Source organism: Poecilia reticulata, chromosome 1 (genome assembly GCF_904066995.2).
Source record: "Poecilia reticulata chromosome 1, P_reticulata-male-v2, whole genome shotgun sequence".
NCBI lineage: Eukaryota > Metazoa > Chordata > Actinopteri > Cyprinodontiformes > Poeciliidae > Poecilia > Poecilia reticulata.
In genome coordinates, this window is record NC_088830.1 from 23,960,461 (window position 1) to 23,979,372 (window position 18,912).

General features: G+C 42.5%; 1 protein-coding gene across 3 annotated transcripts; it reads right to left on the reverse strand.

Moving 5' to 3' along the window:
• Positions 1 to 266: 266 nt before the first annotated feature.
• smarca4b (SWI/SNF related BAF chromatin remodeling complex subunit ATPase 4b) lies at positions 267 to 17,972 on the reverse strand. Of its 3 annotated transcripts, none has more exons than XM_008415219.3 (34): positions 17,767 to 17,971; positions 17,102 to 17,330; positions 15,866 to 15,998; positions 14,775 to 15,320; positions 14,481 to 14,579; positions 13,731 to 13,989; positions 13,052 to 13,178; positions 12,751 to 12,924; positions 12,495 to 12,668; positions 11,170 to 11,343; positions 10,993 to 11,040; positions 10,686 to 10,816; positions 10,274 to 10,331; positions 10,075 to 10,184; positions 9,844 to 9,991; positions 9,259 to 9,422; positions 9,096 to 9,162; positions 8,906 to 9,016; positions 8,166 to 8,408; positions 7,960 to 8,073; positions 7,453 to 7,560; positions 7,174 to 7,260; positions 7,041 to 7,087; positions 6,804 to 6,970; positions 5,601 to 5,764; positions 5,225 to 5,452; positions 5,036 to 5,113; positions 4,732 to 4,950; positions 4,386 to 4,648; positions 3,906 to 4,014; positions 3,725 to 3,826; positions 3,517 to 3,649; positions 2,942 to 3,081; positions 267 to 2,710 (listed from the first exon to the last, which is right to left on the reverse strand). In XM_008415219.3, the coding sequence occupies exons 2-34, from the start codon at positions 17,315 to 17,317 to the stop codon at positions 2,675 to 2,677; spliced, it is 4,977 nt and encodes a 1,658-aa protein (XP_008413441.1). In that variant the 5' UTR covers positions 17,318 to 17,330; positions 17,767 to 17,971; the 3' UTR covers positions 267 to 2,674. The 3 variants fall into 3 exon arrangements, with proteins under 3 accessions (XP_008413441.1, XP_008413432.1, XP_008413426.1); XM_008415210.3 differs by having other exon boundaries at positions 5,201 to 5,452; XM_008415204.3 differs by having other exon boundaries at positions 5,036 to 5,452; positions 17,767 to 17,972.
• Positions 17,973 to 18,912: the final 940 nt, after the last annotated feature.

Consider the following 18,912-nt stretch of genomic DNA (forward strand, 5'->3'; position numbering starts at 1 on the left):
TTTTTATTTTTTTTTGTGAAATTTGACTGAAAAGTGAGCTTAAGGAGGGAGGTCGTAGTAAACGTTCACTAAGGAAGCTTAGTTTATCCCTCCCTGTAGCATAAAATATTTAAAAAGAAGAAGAAACCAAAGATGCAGAACTTAGCTGCTCTCTGTGTCTATGAAAGAACTCCTCCCAGTGGAGAAACAGCATCATTACATGTTATGCGCCTAAAACTAAAAGTTGAGCTGAAAAATGGGCATTTTAACAACAGCACACCACCGCACAATGTCAACAGTTTATTGTTTTATATAAGTATGAGCAACAGCGATACAGCACAGCACAGACACATGTTAACTCAGTGGAGGAAACAGTGATGCTTTGGTTCACTCTGGTTACCTACGGGGATGAGGAAAAAGTTACAGTACATGAGTTGCAAGCTGTACATACGTGCACTGACATTATACTCTATAAATAGTCTTCACAGTATATCCAACACCATACAGCCTCGAATGAGGCAGCCACAAGCAGAGAGGAGCCACTGTCCCCCTGGTCCTTTGTCTTGAAAAAAGAGAGAGAAAAAAAAAAGTGCAAACCCTCCCCCCAAACAGCTCTGAAATCCTAAAATCACTACGCAACAACTGAAGAAGAAGAAGAAACAATTAAAGCTACAGTACTCATACAAACTAAAAATTATTCAAGTCTACCATTAATAGGTATCTGTGAAGCAGCAGCTGGGTTTGTTTTTTATGCTGTAACCTCAGCTCCACTAAGCCTCAGTCTAATAACCCTGGTGGGTTTGTCAAACACATCGCGCCCATCATTTCCAGATCCGACGGCGACAAACACCTGATTTACACACGACCTGCTGATCCCGGTGGCTCTGGAGGGGCCAAACACGGGGGCCAAACACACGGCTGAAGACTGATTCGAGGGACAGGTTTGCTTATGTTCTCCAGGCTGGGTTGTTCAGATGCGCTCGTTTTATCTGCACTCATTTTCTGCTTACATTCATTGTTGTTGACTTGATTTTACTCCAATTCTCAACAGGTTTAATTCCTCATGGAAGTGTGGAAGTCGTTTTTTTTTTTTTTTTTTTTTTTTTAGAAATTCTTCAAAAAAAAAAAATAATCGGAAAACCTTAAATGTTGGTTTGAGGAAAAAGGAAAATCTAACACTTCAACAATCTTTCCTGATCTGGGTAAACAGAATTTTAACTAAACTTTTCAATTCTGCTTTAAAAGCTTAACAAATCAATTATGAACATTGCATCACCCAGAATGACGATGCTGTATTTACCTCAATAAATAAAAAACGGGCAGCAAGAATCTCAGTCTGCAGTGAGCAATAAAGAAAAAGATCTGTGTTTGTGGAAAAGCAGCAAAAACTCAATAACTATCGTTGAATTAACATTAGAAGTGTGCACAATCACATGATATCAATTACAAAGATTAGAAGTAAAATAAATTTGTGTTTTCACAGTTTTTTTTTTAATTTGTATTAAATATGATCCATATTTAAATATTCCTATAATTAAGGTCAGAAATACCTACAAGTAAAGGATGACAAGCATAAAACAAACAAAAAAAAACACCAAAACAATTAAGATCACATCCTGCTAACATGATAAAGATAATACCAGACCACAATATCCTTAGGATATAAAAAAAAACAAAAACATGATGTCAGTATTTTTTATAGCTTATAATAAATTTTAGCAGTTGCACATCGCTTCCTCTACCACAGCACTGCTGTGTGCAGTTGGCACCATGTTTGCTTTCACCATCATGTTTAACTCAACTCACTGGCCGTCACCGGATGAACCAGGCTGGCGGCTGCATCCTTCTGCCGAGGGAAACAGCAGCTTCTAAGCTTCAAACTTTTTGCCAAAAATCCACCGTTTGGACATGGTTATTCTGCTTTTATCCTGCTTGATGATTGTGAAGAACTTCATAGAATCTGTCTAAAATATCAGTATTATATTAAGCCCTCCTGCATAATGTGTTTAGCCTCAGCCATGCAGACTGTGACTGATTTAAAGAAATGTAATCTAATATACAATATCTCTTATTGCAGTTGCAATTTTTCAACCTGCAGTTTTCTACCTCTGAGTTGGGACCTTTCTTCACTCCCTCCTCTAACGTCCGTCTCTTGGCAACATAAACACTGGTCCTCATCACTGCTGTTTAAAATTTTTTCACTACGACCCTGATTGCAGATATGGGAAGATTTGAGCTGAGCGCTTATTTTCTTTTCTAGTCATTTTCATCTCTTTTGAAGAAACAAGTGTGACTGCACAGCATCATTCTTAATGTTTCCTTTTTATCAAGAGTCGCTGATGTAAAAATACCTTGGTTTAATGCTATTTTTATACCCTGGGGACCTAAAAACAATTATTTCTTAACACGAGACTCACCCCAATAAATGTTTTCAAATTAAAAGTTGCATTTTTTCTAATTTCTCACAGTCATATTCTGCAACTGCGATCACAGATTAATTTATTTTCAGGCGTTTTCAGCTCAGAAACTATTCTTAACTTGAACCTCGTCTATTGCCCTACCTCGTCTATTGCCCTTTCTTTCAGGTGTCGTTTGACTGATGGAGCTGACTGTGGCTTCTTCATATGGTTATGTGTTTTTTTGACTTGTTGGAAAATCCATTGGTGCCTCCCTCTCTTTAAGCTCCTGGTATAGTTCAAGCCTCTTCATCAGTGCCGCTGGCTGAGCGCTCCTGGGAAACGGACAAGCAGGTAATTTTTTATCTGTTGTATTCTTCAAACTAACTGTCGCATTTTAAAAGAAGAGCAGGTTGTATGTGAAAAGTTACAAATTAAAACCCATATCTACACTTTATCTTTTGTCTCTTCACGACTTCCCTTGTACTTTAAATTCTCAGTTTTATGAAAGTGTTTTAACCTCCCTTGTTGTGCTGCAGTGCGTGGCTACACACAGCCGTAGTTACCTCCTCCTGTTCATCCTCGGAGTCGTCGTCACTGACGACCGGTTTGGCCCGGGTGCGTCCTGTTCGCCTGCTGCGCCCCTTTCCTCGATCTCCACCTTTGTCCTTCCGACTCAGGCGGATTTTCACTTTGACTGAGCGAGCTGTGTACAAAACACAGAGGTGGTGTTTGGAGCGGAAATAAACGAAGGAATGAGCAGAACATTCGGACAGAGCACAGGTTAAGAAAGCGTTCTCGTCCCCAGGACTCTATTCAGGAATTTGGAGAAGTTTTTATTTACTGGTATCAAAGGAACATCGAATATAAATACACGCCACACTTTTCAGATTCTAATTTGGCAAAATAATACAAACTTCCCTTCACATTTATGCATTACTTTGGATTTCACACAAAATCCACTCCTGATTACCTGAAGTGTGTGTTTGTCAAGTGCAGCCTTTGAAACAGTTCAGTGGGTATGAATACCTTTTTCTCTAGAAGTCAAACAATGTCAATAAATAATCGAATACACTAAATAGATAGTAAATAGAATAAAACAAAGTGAAAGTCTTTGCTTCGTTTGCACAGAGGTGCTCACATTCTGACTCCGATCCGTCCTCCTGCTCCTCCTCCTCCTCATCGCTCTCCTCTCCCTCGCTTTCCTCTTCCTTCTCGATCTTCTGCCTCAAGCTGGTGAACACCGACTGCAGCACGATGGAGTCTTCGTATATCTATCAAAAAACAAAACACTGCTATCGTCACGGCGTGAACGACGTCACGTACAAAGAAGCGTGCCGGGGTCTCACCAGGGAACCCTCCAGGTTGAAGGTCTGAGCATTTTGGAAGAGCAGCATGACGTCTCTCTCCAGGTCACCCAGGCTGCGGTAGCGGTGGCTTCGAATCCTCTCCTACAGGAAAGCCACATCGCGTGAATCACGATGAAGGGATTGATCGTTGTTCTCTCGTATTTTAGGAGGATCGTCCTACCTTGATCTTTCTGAAGTCCACTGGCTTGCGGATCAGCTCGTAGTACTCGGGCAGCTCCTTTCGAGACGGCAGCTGGATGAAAACCTCGCTGAGCTGACGCCCGCTGGTGCTGAAGGAGATCATGCCAGCAGGATGAAACAAACCGGCCTTCATCCTCTATTAAACTTATTTGCATTACAAGAAAATTTAAGAGAAACAGCGGTTACATTTACACAAGAGCATCCACTCTGTATGCATGACATCATGTCACGCAGCTAATTCAGCAAACAGTTAATGTTTCCACATGTTTGGATGACGATTTGGATTTTTGGAGGAAATAGATGCAGCTTTGACGCAGAACACTTTTGACTTTGCAACAATTTTACTCATAAGCAGGCCAACAGTTACAACAATGAGCATGTTAAAAAGACATTGGTGAGGAGATTCTAGAAAAAAAATGCTGAAAAAAACAAATCTCACTTTTGGGCTCATTTCCCTCACCTGTCTTTATATTTGATGACGGCATCCACTATTTTCCTCATTTTCTTTGTGAGGCCCGGAGGATTGGGGGAGAGTTTCTCAGCCGGCGGTCTTCCCCTCTTCCGTTGCCTCTTCCCATCATCATCCCTGTCGCCGCGTCCCCGGCTCCCAGAGGAAGACGAAGGTCCTGGGAGATCCAGATCACGGTCCCTCTTCCTCTTTCGGGTTGTCTTTTTGTGACGCACTTCTTCCTCCATCTCTTCGAGTGTGCCTTCCTCAATTGCCTTAATAGAAAAAAAAAAGATTGCTGGTTTAACAGAACATATATGTTCTCTGTAAACTTTGTGGGAGTCTTTCAGAAAACCACCTTGAGCCACTGTTTCTCTGTCAGTGAGTCGCTGTAGTCCACCTCCTTGCGCTGTCGGGAACCTCGCCCAAACATTTTTTCCTCCTCCTCCTCGCAGGTCAGACGCTCCACTTCAGCATCGTCCTTCATGATCCAGGTGGGAAGCTCGTCCTCTTCCATCAGACGAGGTTTTCGCCGAGGATTGCGAGCGTCCTCGCGACGCCTGTCCAGGTCCATGCGCTGGCGGGGGGAAGGAGACAAGACCGCCCTGGTTAAAGATTTCCGGACTCGGCGTCAAAGTTCTGATTCTTACTCAGAGGCTGACCATGAACTGCTCAAACTCCTCCTCGCTTCTGGCGATCATTTGGTTGACGGTCTCGTCGTCCGGCACCTCGTCCTCCTCCTGAAAGCAGCAGCAGACACGCGTTGGAAAAAGAGCAGCAACAGGAGCTGGGGGTGTAAATGAGGTGTTGCCGGTGCAGGCACACACATTCACGAGCTCTTGACCCCAGACCTCGTCTTGCTCCTCGTGCTCCAGGATGGCCTGCAGGAAGGCCCGGCGCTCGTGGCTGGAGGATTTCTGATCGAACATGCCGGCTTGGATGACTTTCTGGTCGACATTCAATTTATACTTAGCGGCTGCCAGAATTTTCTCTTCCACGCTGTTGACGGTGCAGAGGCGCAGCACTCGCACCTCGTTCTGCTGGCCAATGCGATGGGCTCTGTCTTGAGCCTGCAAGTCCTGCAGAGAAACATCATATATTCCCTAAATTTGTCATTTTCCTGCAAAAAAAATCGGAAAATAAGTGCTAAACAAATGATGAAAACACGATGTGATTTTTAATTTTTTTTTCCTTTGACGTTTGATCATTGGTTATAGGTTTACACACCTGATGTGGGTTCCAATCAGAGTCAAAAATAATCACAGTGTCTGCAGACTGCAGGTTGAGGCCGAGACCTCCGGCTCTGGTGCTCAGCAGAAAAATAAAGTACTCTGACCCCGGTTCATTAAATGTCTTCAGCAGCATTCCTCGGTCTTCAGCCTTTGTTGTGCCTGATATGTAAAGAAGATGAGAAATATGCTGTGATTTCTGGACTGTTGAGCGCACCCGAACATAAGCTGCACCTACCAACTTCAAAAAGAAAACAAACATGTTCACATATAAGCCGCACTTATCTACAAGTCAAGTAAGGTTGTTTTTTTGTTTCCCTCACATCTTTCTGTGATGTTTGTAAGTTATTATAGCAGTTCATTTATATTTTGTGTTTAATTAAACAGTGTCTCGTAAGTAATAACTTTGTCTTTTTAGGAATGTTTGTAAAGGATACATAAAGCAGATTATTATTTTTTTTACTTTTAATAAAATGCATACCTGTACCTTCCACAAATACGTACTGCAGTGCTTTTTCCAGTGCTTGTAACGTGGCTACTTAGCAAAAAAGGACAGTAGCCTACCAGGAAAAGGTATTGGCCTCTATCTTCATCCTCCTCCTGCACACTAAGATATGGCCCAGAATTCACAGTAAAATGATTTAAAGGAGACTTTTGCAAAACATTTGCCTTGCTTAGTCACATTCCAACCACAAACGTCCAGATGTTTAATTAGAATTTTATTTGCTAGGTCAAATTTCTTCCACTGGGAGGTGGAGGAAAAATACTACTTGTTTTTTTATTATTATCATTATTATTATTATTTTTAGGAATTCAAATCTTCAGAGGTTGAACACAAATGCACCACAGAGTTTCAAGATTTTCATTTGCAAAAAATATTGACATTTTTTCCACTTTGCAATTATGCATTACTTTGCTATTTGATGCCAGTCTTAGCTGAGCTAATAAGTAGTATCTGTTGTAGGATGCACCACAGAAGAAACTTCAAGGGATTTTGTCTAAAAATCACCTCTCAGCTCATCAAATCAAAGAAGTAGAAGTGAGTGGCAGATTCAGTAGAGACAGCCCTGCTTAAATTTGCAGGTTTCATTTTCCACAATGTATACTTTGTTATGACAGAGGGATTTTTAAAAAGTTTTGTTGGAGGTGGGACATGAACATTTGAAATGTGCATGCAAAGTCATCTGAAAGAACGTCGTACCGTCCAGACGCAGATACTTGAAGCTGCGGTAGGCGAAGTAATCCTCCATGATGGTCATGAGGGAGGTCATCTGGCAGAAGAGCAGCACTTTGTGGTTTGTGGCCCTCAGCTTTGGCAGGATCCGATCCAGCACCTCAAACTTCCCTGAAGCTCGATAAAGGTCAGGACTGACAAACAGGGCGACGCGGTTATAGAGGAAAACGTTTGTGTTTTGCATAATAAGGAGCACTTTCTCACCCCTGGACTATTCCACCAGAGAATCCTAAATGCTCAGAGAAAGATTCCTGAAAACACAAACAAAATATACCTTGTCATTTATCGTTTAAGTTGATGTTTGTCATATAATTGACAGGTATGCAGGGTTAATTACCTCAATTTGCTGGAACATATATGGATGATTGCAGATCTTCCTCAGCTGCATGATGGTGTTCATCAGAGTTTTTGTGCCTCCTTTACCCTGAATTAGAGACATAACAGAGAGATAAACAACATTCAATGCATATACTGTGTGATCTTTGTTACGTCTCAGAGATTAAAACTGTCCTCAGAAACACAAAGACACCAAATTATGGTAACAATGTATCTCTACCCCCATAACAAGATATAAAGGTAACTGAAGCCATTAATGTTTATTGCTTTATGCCTTTACCTTCTTGTCTTTCTCGGATCCGTCAGTCAGCAGGACCCCTTTGGCCTGCATGTGCCGGTACAGGACCCTCTGAAGAGCCGACATGTCACACTTGATGACATATTCCACCTGAAGGCATGAGGAGGAAAAGGTTGTACACGTCATACGTTCCTCTTGTGTTTTCCAGGTAAATGAAAGCCGAAAACAACAAAAAAAGATTTATCAATCAGACAATGATGCACATTAAGAGTTTTGATCAAGACGGGTCATTGCCTGTTTGGGGATTTACTCTGTGAATATATCAGTAGGTGGCTTTAGACGTTCGGTTTGGTTCAGTAAAACTGACGGAGTTGAAACACGGCAACATTGGTCAGCGTGAGATCAATTTACTGCAATAAAAGACATCTGTTTTACACAACTTGACCAGAAAAAGTAATAATTGGATAGATTGCTATCGCTGTGAGAAACACTTCTCCTCATATATATCTGGAGTTTCTGTCTTGTACGTGCTGAAGGAAGAAGCCTTGCCTTTTCTGGAAGCTGAGCCTCCACTTCTTTCTTTAACCTTCGCAACAGGAAGGGGCGCAGCACTTTGTGCAGGCGACGAATAATCAAGATTGTCTCCTCTTCATTAAGATCCACCTTAAAAAGGAGAGGTTTTGATCAAAAATATAAACTCTAATAAACCTTTGCAAACATCTAATTTAGAACACTTCTACATGTGAAGTGCACACCTTCTCTCCAGTCATTGCAAATGGTGCGTTGAACCACTGCTCGAATGTGCTGCAGCTCTTGAAAATGGTGGGCAGCAGGAAGTTGAGGAGCGCCCACAGTTCAGGTAGTTTGTTCTGCAACGGCGTCCCGGTCAGCAGCACTCGCCTTGGAGCCAGGTAGTGGGTGTTTAGGACCTGGGTCAGCTTGCAGTGGTGGTTCTTCATGCGGTGGCCTTCGTCCACAATCATGTACTTCCATCGGATCTGGAGGACGGGAGAGCGAGAACATATTTCACCAGTGCTGCAGCTTTTTAAGAGTGTTTTCTTGCTTATTGTACTGATCCAAATCATCTGAAAACAGAAAGCGCTTTAAAGGACGACTTCCTGTCCACTTTATCCTCATGATTATGAGAGCTGCCTGAGTCCTGAACCAGAGCTCTGGCCTGACCCACCTATCAGCCCATTCTGGAACCCTGTAAGACAACATGAATGCATGGCGGCATGACGGTCACAGAGGACAGTGGGGACAGGCTGTGTCAATGTGCGGCAGAACCTAGGAGAGAGAACTGAGACGCAGCAGAGCTGGAGGTCCGGTTGGACTCAACACCTTTCAGTGGGGTTGGGAAGTCAAAAAATTATTCAATTGAGCATAAACAGCTGCATGGAGTGTCTTATCGAAGTGGTGGGAGTTGTATTATGTCTGCTTGTGCTTGTTTTGTGCACATCCTTGTGTCTGTGTTTGTCTTTCCAACGTCTCTTACCTTGGCCAGCACTTGTTTGTCCTTGATGATGTACTCGTAAGTGGTGAGTAAAACATTAAACTTGCCGCTACGCAGCTGGGGCACAAAGGCTCTTCTAGCAGCAGGAGACCCCTACAACACACACATAGTCTCTACAAACGTGTGCAAAAGGTTACACACATGCCGAATGCGGATGCAAGTAAAAACTCACTTTGTAGGACACTTTAACGACCGATGGTGCCCACTTGTCAAACTCGTACACCCAGTTGGACAAAGTCCTGCCAAACAAGATTCGCCTCAGATTTATTTTAGCAACATGACGTTAAACTGCAGTTCATGTAAACGTCTTCTCTTGCAAAGACGGATTAACTCACGAGAGGGGTACAATAATGAGGTAGGGTCCGTTGAGCCGCTTGTGCTCCATGAGGTAGGTGATAAGAGCGATCGTCTGGATGGTTTTTCCCAAACCCATCTCATCAGCCAGGATCCCATTCAGATTATTATTGTAAAGAGAAACTAACCACTCCAGACCTTTAATCTGAAAGACAAACATGGTAATATGTGCAAATGCAGCTGAAACATCACTCAATAAATGTTACAATGTTCAAACAGCTAAGTTTTTTTTCTTTTTTCTTTTATGGGTCGTGACCTACAATAAAATATGTTGGAAGCAAGTCACATGAAATCAGAGAGGAGGAACAAGTTGGTATCAACCTAAGATTTCTGAAAGTTTTTTTCAGATAAAAAACATCAGGAGAGACATTTTTATTAAAAACTGTAGCTGAGTCAGATATGTCTTTAAAAACATGGAGATATTCTGCAAAACTCCTGTTGGGATAATATATCTGTCACTGAGCAGAACATGAGATATCCACTTTGCTGTGTGAGACGTCTTAACATCCCATTAAATAACCAGCTTCAGCATAACAGGCACTGAAACCTGCATTTTTAGGTTTTACCTGATATTGTTTAAGCTGTCCATTTATCAGTAAAGTAGACTGTTTGTCCACCTTCTCTGTGACGGCATGGGCCACAGAATAATACGACTGGAGTCCTCGAGCGAACGCTGCACCGCTGTACTCGTCGTCCACATCCTGCTTAGCATTTCTGTACGTAACACATAGTTAGCTTCGCTTCAAAAAGTATCAACTGAAACGTGCCGAACACACAATCAAAGCAAATAAACTCACTCAATGATATGTCGGACATCCACTTCTGACACGTCTTCGCTGTCCGGGTCTGTAATCTTCTTCTTTTCTTCCACTGGAGTTGCTGACGGTTGAGGCTCCTCTTCTTCTTCCTGCCACAATTTTTCAGCTGGAGGTTACTTTGCTTCACATTGGAACAGTGATGATATGCCCTAACTACAGCTATAGAGAAGCAACCCACCTCTTCTTCTTCCTCCTCCTCACTGTCTTCACTGTCTGAGCGGGGAGCGACCTCGTAACTAAACACGCACAGACAATTGCCGAAATTAAATCAACTGAAAAGGTTCTTTACGTTATCAGAAAACACAAAAGCTCACTAAACAAAGAAGATTTTAGTTAAATTGTATAAAGTTGTCATATTAGGTAATGCGAAATCATATTCCTTTGGGTTTTTTTTTTTTATAGTGAAACTTAAATAAAATACAAATAAAAACAGACAGCTATTATGTTAAGGCAACAAATATGTAATAAGAATGATAAAAATTAGTGAGCAGATTGCATCTTTTGCGCAAGCAGCATATTCTACGCTGCATCATTTCCTGGTTTAGACTTGGTCGTGACTAAATGGTCTTTCTCCATGTATTTGTTCTCACCCAGGGTTCATCTCCAACCATGTTTCCAACTGTCCAGCCTTCGGAGCATCCACACCTGTCAAGATATTGCCGCTGTCCACATGGATGACCTTTACAGGCAGGTCACTCATCTGGCTCGTTTCGTCCAGAGGCTGCAAGAGGACGTACGCTAAATCTCAGATTCTTCTTGCACAGGCAAGTTTTTTTTTTCCAATGTCAGTATAAAGAGTAAAATATGGTACAGAAATGCACTCTCAAATCTGCTGTTTATCATAAATTTTTATTGAAAAGATATCACTACAGAAGTCTGTATCTCCCTTCGCCTCACCTCTCCATCCGGCCCAAGAGCAGGAGTCTGACCCTCTGCGTTCTCTAACTGCAGCACAAGCGGACACAATAAGTCATGAAACAACGACATGATACTATTAGCATAATGTTCCAAATACTCAGCAGCAGCTCCGTATAGGTTACCAGTAGATCAAACTTTCTAGAAACATCTTTTTACCTTCTTCTTTTTCTTTTTCTTCTTTTTCTTCTCCTTGAGGGCCTGCGCAGCTTTGTGGGCTCGTACCAGCTCAGTGAGGTTGGCGACATACTCGTCAGTTTGCTGCAGCAAGTAGGCCAGGCGCTTATCCTTCTTCTGGTCAATCAGTTTACGGTAGCCCTCTTCATCTTCAGCCTGAGAAGACAAAACGGGTGGAAATGGGAGGTCTGTATGCAGCTCCCACACAGAGCTGTCTTGAGGGACAGCGTCTTGCCGTAATGTTTTACTGGATTCATGACAGCGTTGATAAAACACGAGAATAACTTTTTCTTTAGACGTTCAACAGTCGTTCATTCGCATGTCGGTTTTACTGAGTTAATGTGCGTTTTTCTTGCTAACTTTATTGCATTGTTGCACTGGGATTAGGTATAGAGTTATTCTAAATGACTCAGATGACATAAAAAAAGGCCTGGGGACTAAATCCAGCCCATCATAACTTTTTATGTAGCCCTCTAGACTCTAAAGAGACACACATGGATGGAGCTTTCAAGAAAAACAGTTGTCAATGTCAATTTTACTTAAAAAGCACATTAAAACAGCTACTAACTGCACCAAACTGCTGCACCGTAATCATAAAACCACCAGTAAAATAAACACATTGGAATAAAAGATAAGGGAATAAAACACAATAAATTAATCAGATCTGACAGGTGAATTAAAATGTCAGGCATTGTGTAAATGCCAAAGAATAAAACTGAGTTTTCAGGAGCGATTTGAAGTTTTTCCAGACTATGAAGGGCAAGCTCCTCTGCTCTTAAGTCTGGTTCTGGAGCAGTTTATTATTTGATCAAAGTGTTCTGGAAACGGGATGGTCGTAAAGAAGATCCTGGAGATGAGCCAGGGCCAAGTTATTTATGACTTAAAAAAATAAAATAAAATCCTTTAAAAATCAATCCGATCAGAAAACTGGCAGCCAATGCAGAGAAGCCAATGCTGGGGTTATATGCTCACATTTCTGGGTTCCAGATAAGAGTTGAGCTGGAGACTAAGAATTAAAGTGTCTAAATATTTTATCCATCACATTAAAGCAGTTTTTATCTGTATTCTGCCAATTTACATGAATGTGAAAAAAAGTTCAATGTTATTTAACTCATCGTACGCAGAGACACCTGCTTATTCGTCATTTAACACTTTAATGGGTCGTTTTATTGATATATTTTGCCACAACTGGCTCTTCGAGCACATTCATAATCTTAATGTGGCTCAAAACAGAAATGAGTTTGACGCCCCTGCCTTTTGTCATTTGTACGTCTGTGTAGTGAACTGACACAGCTGTCACTTCTTACCATAAGCCTCCTCATCCGTTCTTTCTCAATGCGCTCATTCTCCTTCTTCTGCTCACGCTCAGTGTTGGCGTGGTAGGTGGACACAGCTTTGGTCAGCTTCTGAATCTTTCCCGTGACCGAGCGGTGATACTCTTTGAAGTCTTTGGCATGCTGGAGAATGCTGTTGAGGTACTCCTGGCGTAGACAAGCAAAAAACCCAAAGCATTAAAGGAGCTATTAGAATCATTTTACGTGTGGCTTCCTGTTTCTCTTTTACCTGATGTTTTTGTCTGCGTTTGCGCTCTTGCTCAATCTTTTGCTGTTTCTCCAGTTTCTCCGTGATACGGGCTTCCCGCAGAGACTGGCGCTTGCTCCGCTTGTAGGCTTTGGCGTCCAGGGCAGTCTCGAGAGCCGTGTCGCGTCGCATGCACACCACTACTTCTTGACGCAGCTACGGACAGCAAGCATAAACTCACCTCAGACGCACAAAAAAAAAAAAAAAACACACAACTGTGATCCACAGTGAAGGAAAAGAATGTCATCTTTACACCTGAAGGTGAAGATGTTTCAGTTCCCACCTGTCTCTGGAAGTTCAGCAAACGAAGAGCTTTGAGCTCTATTGTAGCTTTGGTACGTAAATCACCAGCCAAAGAACCAGGCAGGTTCTCCAATTCAGCAATGCGATGAGCAATACGAGCCTGTAACCTGAAAACGCAAATGACACGCTGTCAGGTTCTTGGATATTCATCGTTGTGTTCATTTAGGGATGTTATCATCGTAGTCACTAATTAAACTCAACTCATGGTGCCTGTTGTTGGTGTACTTTGTGTTTTTATTATAAATAATGCTCTACTTTTGCACATAACACAACCATAACACAACCATATGATAGACCATGCACAATATTTTGCAGATCTGTTGAAACTGGGTTCACCTTAACAATCTGAGAGTATTCCATTGTTTACAGTGATATTTATAATAAAAATCTGCTTTGCTCAGACAAGCAGATCTGTCCATTTATGAGAGATCTGCACAGAAAACAGCTCAAACTCAATAGCAAAAGTTATAAAGTTGCACCTAATTCTGTAAGTTTTGCCAGAAAACAAGTAAGTTCAACCGCATTAATATAAAATCAGTTATCAATGAGTCATATCAAAATCAAGAATGCTAACATCAGCGCTTAAGAAAACTGTCCATGAGATTAAAAAAAAGTACTTGTGACCTTAGAAGATGGATCCCTAAAGGAGCCTGACGTACCTGTACTCCCTCTCTTGCAGAATCTCCACGGGGTCGAGACCGCAGGGTTTCTGGATGGGGGTAATGCGGTTCTGCTTGGCGTGGTAAGGCATCATGGGAGGAGGCTGAGCAGGCTGACCAGGGGACTGGGTCTGTGGGGGCATCACAGGGGAAGCAGCCGGGGGAACCGATGGAGGAGCAGGAGAAGGCCTGCCTGTGGGCTGAGGGGGGATCAGTTTTTGGGGTGCGTTGGAGGGGGCCGCTGCGTTCACCATGGGGCCTGAAGGAAAGAGAAATGAGTAAAGGAAGGAAAACTTAAATGCCCCACCTCTGTAATAACAGCAAACGTGAAAAAAGTAAAATCTTAACACTTTACTGCTGAGCACGTAGGAAGTCTAGCAAAAACACTTTGTATGTCATACTATGTTAAATTTGGCATTTCATGTTTTAAAGATCTAATTTAGAACTGGTTGCTTTGCTGAGTTTACTGGTTTATTTCTTAAAAATAAATCACTCTTTGGAGTGATTCATAGGTCAGTACTGAGCAGATTAAGAAAAAACAAATTACTAAAACGATAAAGTGGAAAGGAAAACTGTCAGAGGAATTACTGTTAAAGACAACTTCAATATTTTACACCGTTTATAAACAATGACTACAATGAAGAGGACTGTTGGGGGAAGTGCTATATTTTCCTGCCAGTATTGTAAATAAGATAAACATTCAGTAACAGGGCTCCAAACGTTTTGTAGTCTGACAGAACAACCGCTAACCTTCAGGCCATGACTTGGAGGGTCCGTTGGGATTCGGTCCTTGCATGCCAACTGGGGTCCCTGAAGGGCCAGGGGGAGGCATGTTGGGACCCATCATGCCTATGTTATGGAAAAACACAGACCATCCCTAGTTCAGTTACTGCATTTTAACAAAATTATTTTGAATTAGGAGAAAACATGTGCAAAAGCTTGGTCGTTTTTCACACCTTTTCCAGAGATTCAGAAAAATTCTCAAATCTTGCCACAAAAATAAAATAAAATAAATCAAAGATTACTCTGTCTGAGCAGACTCACCATGAGGCCGGGTGTAGCTTGAGCCCATAGGTCCAGGCCCTGATCCTGGTCCTGTTGGACCACCTCCTGGTCCTGCACTAGCTCCAGAAACCAGACTGGACATGGGCTGCTGCTGCTGCATCCCTGGCATCGGCCTCTTTCCTTGAACAGCCATTTGGAGATGATCCGGGAGGGGCTGTCCGCGGGCGAGCATCTTATACGCCATGATCTGGGCTCTGAGTTGGTGGAGCTGGTTTTGGTTAAAGGGAGTCGGCCCACCAGGACCTCCAGGGCCACTACCATCAAGGCCAGAACCGAGGCTGGGAACGCTGGAGCCAAGGCTAGGCCCAGGGCTAGGGCCAGGTCCAGAATTCCCTGGAGGTCCGGACCGGTTATTAGGCCCCAAGGAATGTTGGTCTACATTAGGGCCATCAAGAGAGGCTGAAGCAGAACCAGAACCTGCAGAAGACGATGAGGAGGAGGTTGATGGCATCAGAGGACCGGATGGGGGGCCATTTGAAGCGACAGGGCTGGAGTGGTCAGAGCCACCAAGTGGAGAGTGGTAGCCTGGAAGGCCCAAATAGAAAGGCAAAGAGAAACAGATTACTCACTGAGTTTGCTAAAAGAAGCAGGTCAAAAACCCAACCAATCTGTCCACAAATGTTCAAATCAACTGCTGACTGGAGTGGTACTAGTTTTCTTGCTGGAATCTTAGTTTATCAGTGATCTGCACATTCCTAAATGTCAAAACAATTTCCCGTTCCAAAACAATGAATCATTACTCATTAAATCCTGCCCAACTGTTATTTCAAAAGCTTTCTCAGACAGACTCCCTGAGTCCCAAGACCAGCTGTCTAGTAGTAGCTGGATGTCTTCATGACAGGAGGAATTATTACATAGCCATGATGTGATTAAACATGCTTTTATTGTTTTAGCTAGACTGAATTGTGAAATCATGATGATTTCTATTTAGTGGCAGACATAAAAAAAAAAAGACTATTCGACACAATGCCTCACACATGTTGTAACAAGCAATAAGCCGCACACCACTCGTCTTCTTACTCAACCCTAGACGGAAGACGTTGCTTCGGACAGCTTTGTTGCTAATTTACCTTGTGAGTGTTGGTCCAGAGGGCTGGGTGGAGGGCCCATGCCACTGTGACCGCCCTGTCTCATCGAAAGCCCCTTCATCTGACTGAAGCGACTGTCATCACACAAGCTCTTCTCATGCATGCCCTCCATGGGCTATGTGGAGAAATCAAAACAGAACCGTGAGCAATGTAGAATACAATAAGAATGATCTGAAATGGTGGTGGAAGCATTAAGCTTTGTGGAAGATTCTGAAGAAAACTTGCAAGAAATAGGAGAATGTTGCTCTTTTCAAAAGGACAGTGATCCTACAGCCAGAGCTAAAACTGTATGCTTTACATATAAGCACAATGATGTGCTGGAATTGCCTACTCAAAGTAAAGACTTAATTGTGAATCTGTGGTCAGCCTTGACATTTCCTCTGCATTCAGACTAAACTTGCAAAAAGAATGGGCAAAATGTTAGTCTCTTGACACAAAGCTGGTAGAGACAGGCTTGAAGAGGTTACTGCACAATGGCTTCTCAAAAATAAAACACACAACTAATTTGATGAAGAACAACACAAAGAAGGAAAAGTAATGTACAGGCATCTACACGTTACTTGTAGTCAATAAAAAAAATTAAAAAAAAACATCTGACAAAAACTTTAAAACAGGTAACTTCGGACAGCTGGCCTGGTAAAGGAGGTCATCAGATGAAACTATTTTAGATGACACAGGTGCATGAAAGACTTGAACATCTTCTATAATGTTGTCTTTTAGTGAAGGCCAGCTCTGTGCCAGGACGCTCCCTTGACCTGGTGCAGGTCAAGAGGGCATATAAGCTACTGGTTAAGACGGCATCACTGTTAGACAATGTCTCCCGCTCTATCCATGAAACTGTTGCTGAACTGGAGAGCGTGTTGAGTGGCAGACTGCTGCATCCTGGGTGCACAAAGGATTGTAATAATAGATCCTCCCGTCCAACAGATGCTCCCAACATAATCAATTTTGACATCCCTACTGGTATTTGCGATGTTTCATTTTAAATAACATTTCTGCATGTATCTACACATTTCTGTTGTTTGCACAGTTGTATCGTCACTTATTATAAATAGATTGTTGTTTTCATACACAAATACGCACATTTTGTACATTTTTTTAAAATTATCCTGCTTCCAAACAATTGTTCTTAAAATAACAATGTATCTACCATCTTTGGAGCTAAATTGAAGTGATGAAGGGTTGAATTGGAACCCCCTGTGTGTATTTCGTCCTTACTTTGTGCAATGGGTGCATATTTTCGGGGCCATATCCAGAGGGTACTGGCTGGGAGTGTCCAGAGGAAGGAGGACCGGGGCTGGGCCCCATCATGCTGTGAGAGGAGCCAGGGGAAGGACCGGGGCTGGGGCCCAGCATAGCATTGGGGGAGGGGCCAGGACCGGGTGATGGACCCGGACGGGGGGTACCCCCCATGGGAGGATCAGGTGTTGACATCGCCCTGGATCTCCTGGGAGAAAGGGAGCAAAAAGAGGAAGAAAACCTTTGCAAAAGTGGCCATTTAATATGCAAAAGTCATTAGGCCTATTTGATATTTCGTATAGATGCAGTGACACTGGAGCTGAACTGCCCAAACCAGCTGCGCATCTCTGTTTAATAATATCATATTTAGAATAAGTCAATTGCAGAATAGAGAGAAATTTTCCAAACGAAAGTCAGGTGTAGATTTTTTCCTGCTGCGCTGCACCAAACCGCCCGATGCCTGCATATGCAATTACAACTGCCGGCTCTAGCGCTGAACTTGATCCGAGCATGGGGAAATACAGTAAATTATGCACACGAGCCCCTGCTGCTGCGAATTTCCTCAATCAAACCATGGAAGGGTGTCTAGTTAAACATAAAAAAAAGGGGGGAATGGCGGACTGTGCTTGTGCTGACTGACCTACCGGCATCAACAGGACAGGCAGCCTGGGCCGAATCTCTGCGCTCCCGACCTGATATTTGTGGGAAAGAAAAGAAGAAGCTGCGGTTGTCGCAATTAGTCTCCTCAGCCTCTTTGTAATCCGCCTTCAAGCGTTGATTTGTTTCACCGACGTGGCTCGAGCGCCCCCCTCCACCGCTCCTATGACCGAATGTCTAGTCACGGCCGTGCAGCAGGGCGCATGCGTGCGCAGCGATAGCAGCGCATCAAGACAGAACAATACGGAATTTAATCTGCTTACAGTCAACTTAACCATCATGATAACTAAGGGGGGAAGCAGTCTGGACTCCCAAACAAAACTACACCAACAGATACCTGCTCCTTCAAGAATGCATTCATAGCCTCTGGTGATTAAGCGATTCTTCACATACAGTAGCTGCAAAATATTAATGCGCCTTGAAGTTCTTCATATTTTGTCATCTTGCAACTTACAGCCTTCTATTTTCTGGGATCTTGTGAAGCAGGCCAGCACAAAATAGTGCACATTGGTCAACATAAGTTATACTTGGTTTTCAAATGTTTTTTAAAAGATAAAAATCTGAAACGTGTGGCTTGCTTTTTCATTTTAGTTGTTTAGTTGTGGCTTCAACTTTCTTGAGAAAAATGTCCCCCATGTTTCTTTCCCAAGTAGCTTAGTTGCAATGAGACCATCTGTAAGCATCACATTTGCAGTCTTTCTCAAATGCTTTGTTTGAAGAAAACTATTTATTTAAACCAGATTTATGTATTTATGTTTAGGATTTTTGTTTTGCTATCTGTGGCAGTCCCAGGTTTTATCCCAGGATTGTCATGTATCAACTCTTTCCAGTTTTTGTGTCCATGCTGAAGAAAAGCACATCATACTGCCACCACCATGTTTCCAAAAGGGATATTGTGACTCCTTTTTATATTTTTAACAAATCTGCAATACACACACACACACACACAAAAAAATCCACATTGTCATAATTATCTATTTGTGTGTAGAATTTAGCGAAAAGAACCACAAGCTTCTGCCTCATTACACAAGCTAGTTCTCAGAGCATTGCTGGTAAAATCATTGTTAAAGGGTTAAAAAAAGAGGGATGTTGTGAAGACTTTAAGGCAAAGTACTGAAAGGAGCAAGATTTTC

Excerpts from the sequence above, each read along its gene's own strand:
- smarca4b (XM_008415204.3), bottom strand. The coding sequence starts at position 17,317 with ATGTCAACACCTGATCCTCCCATGGGGGGTACCCCCCGTCCGGGTCCA. Across the intron at positions 7,561-7,959 it reads AGGCTCAGCTTCCAGAAAAG|GTGGAATATGTCATCAAGTG; the intron begins GCAAGGCTTCTT and ends TCATGCCTTCAG. Across the intron at positions 7,261-7,452 it reads GATCCGAGAAAGACAAGAAG|GGTAAAGGAGGCACAAAAAC; the intron begins GTAAAGGCATAA and ends TCTCTAATTCAG.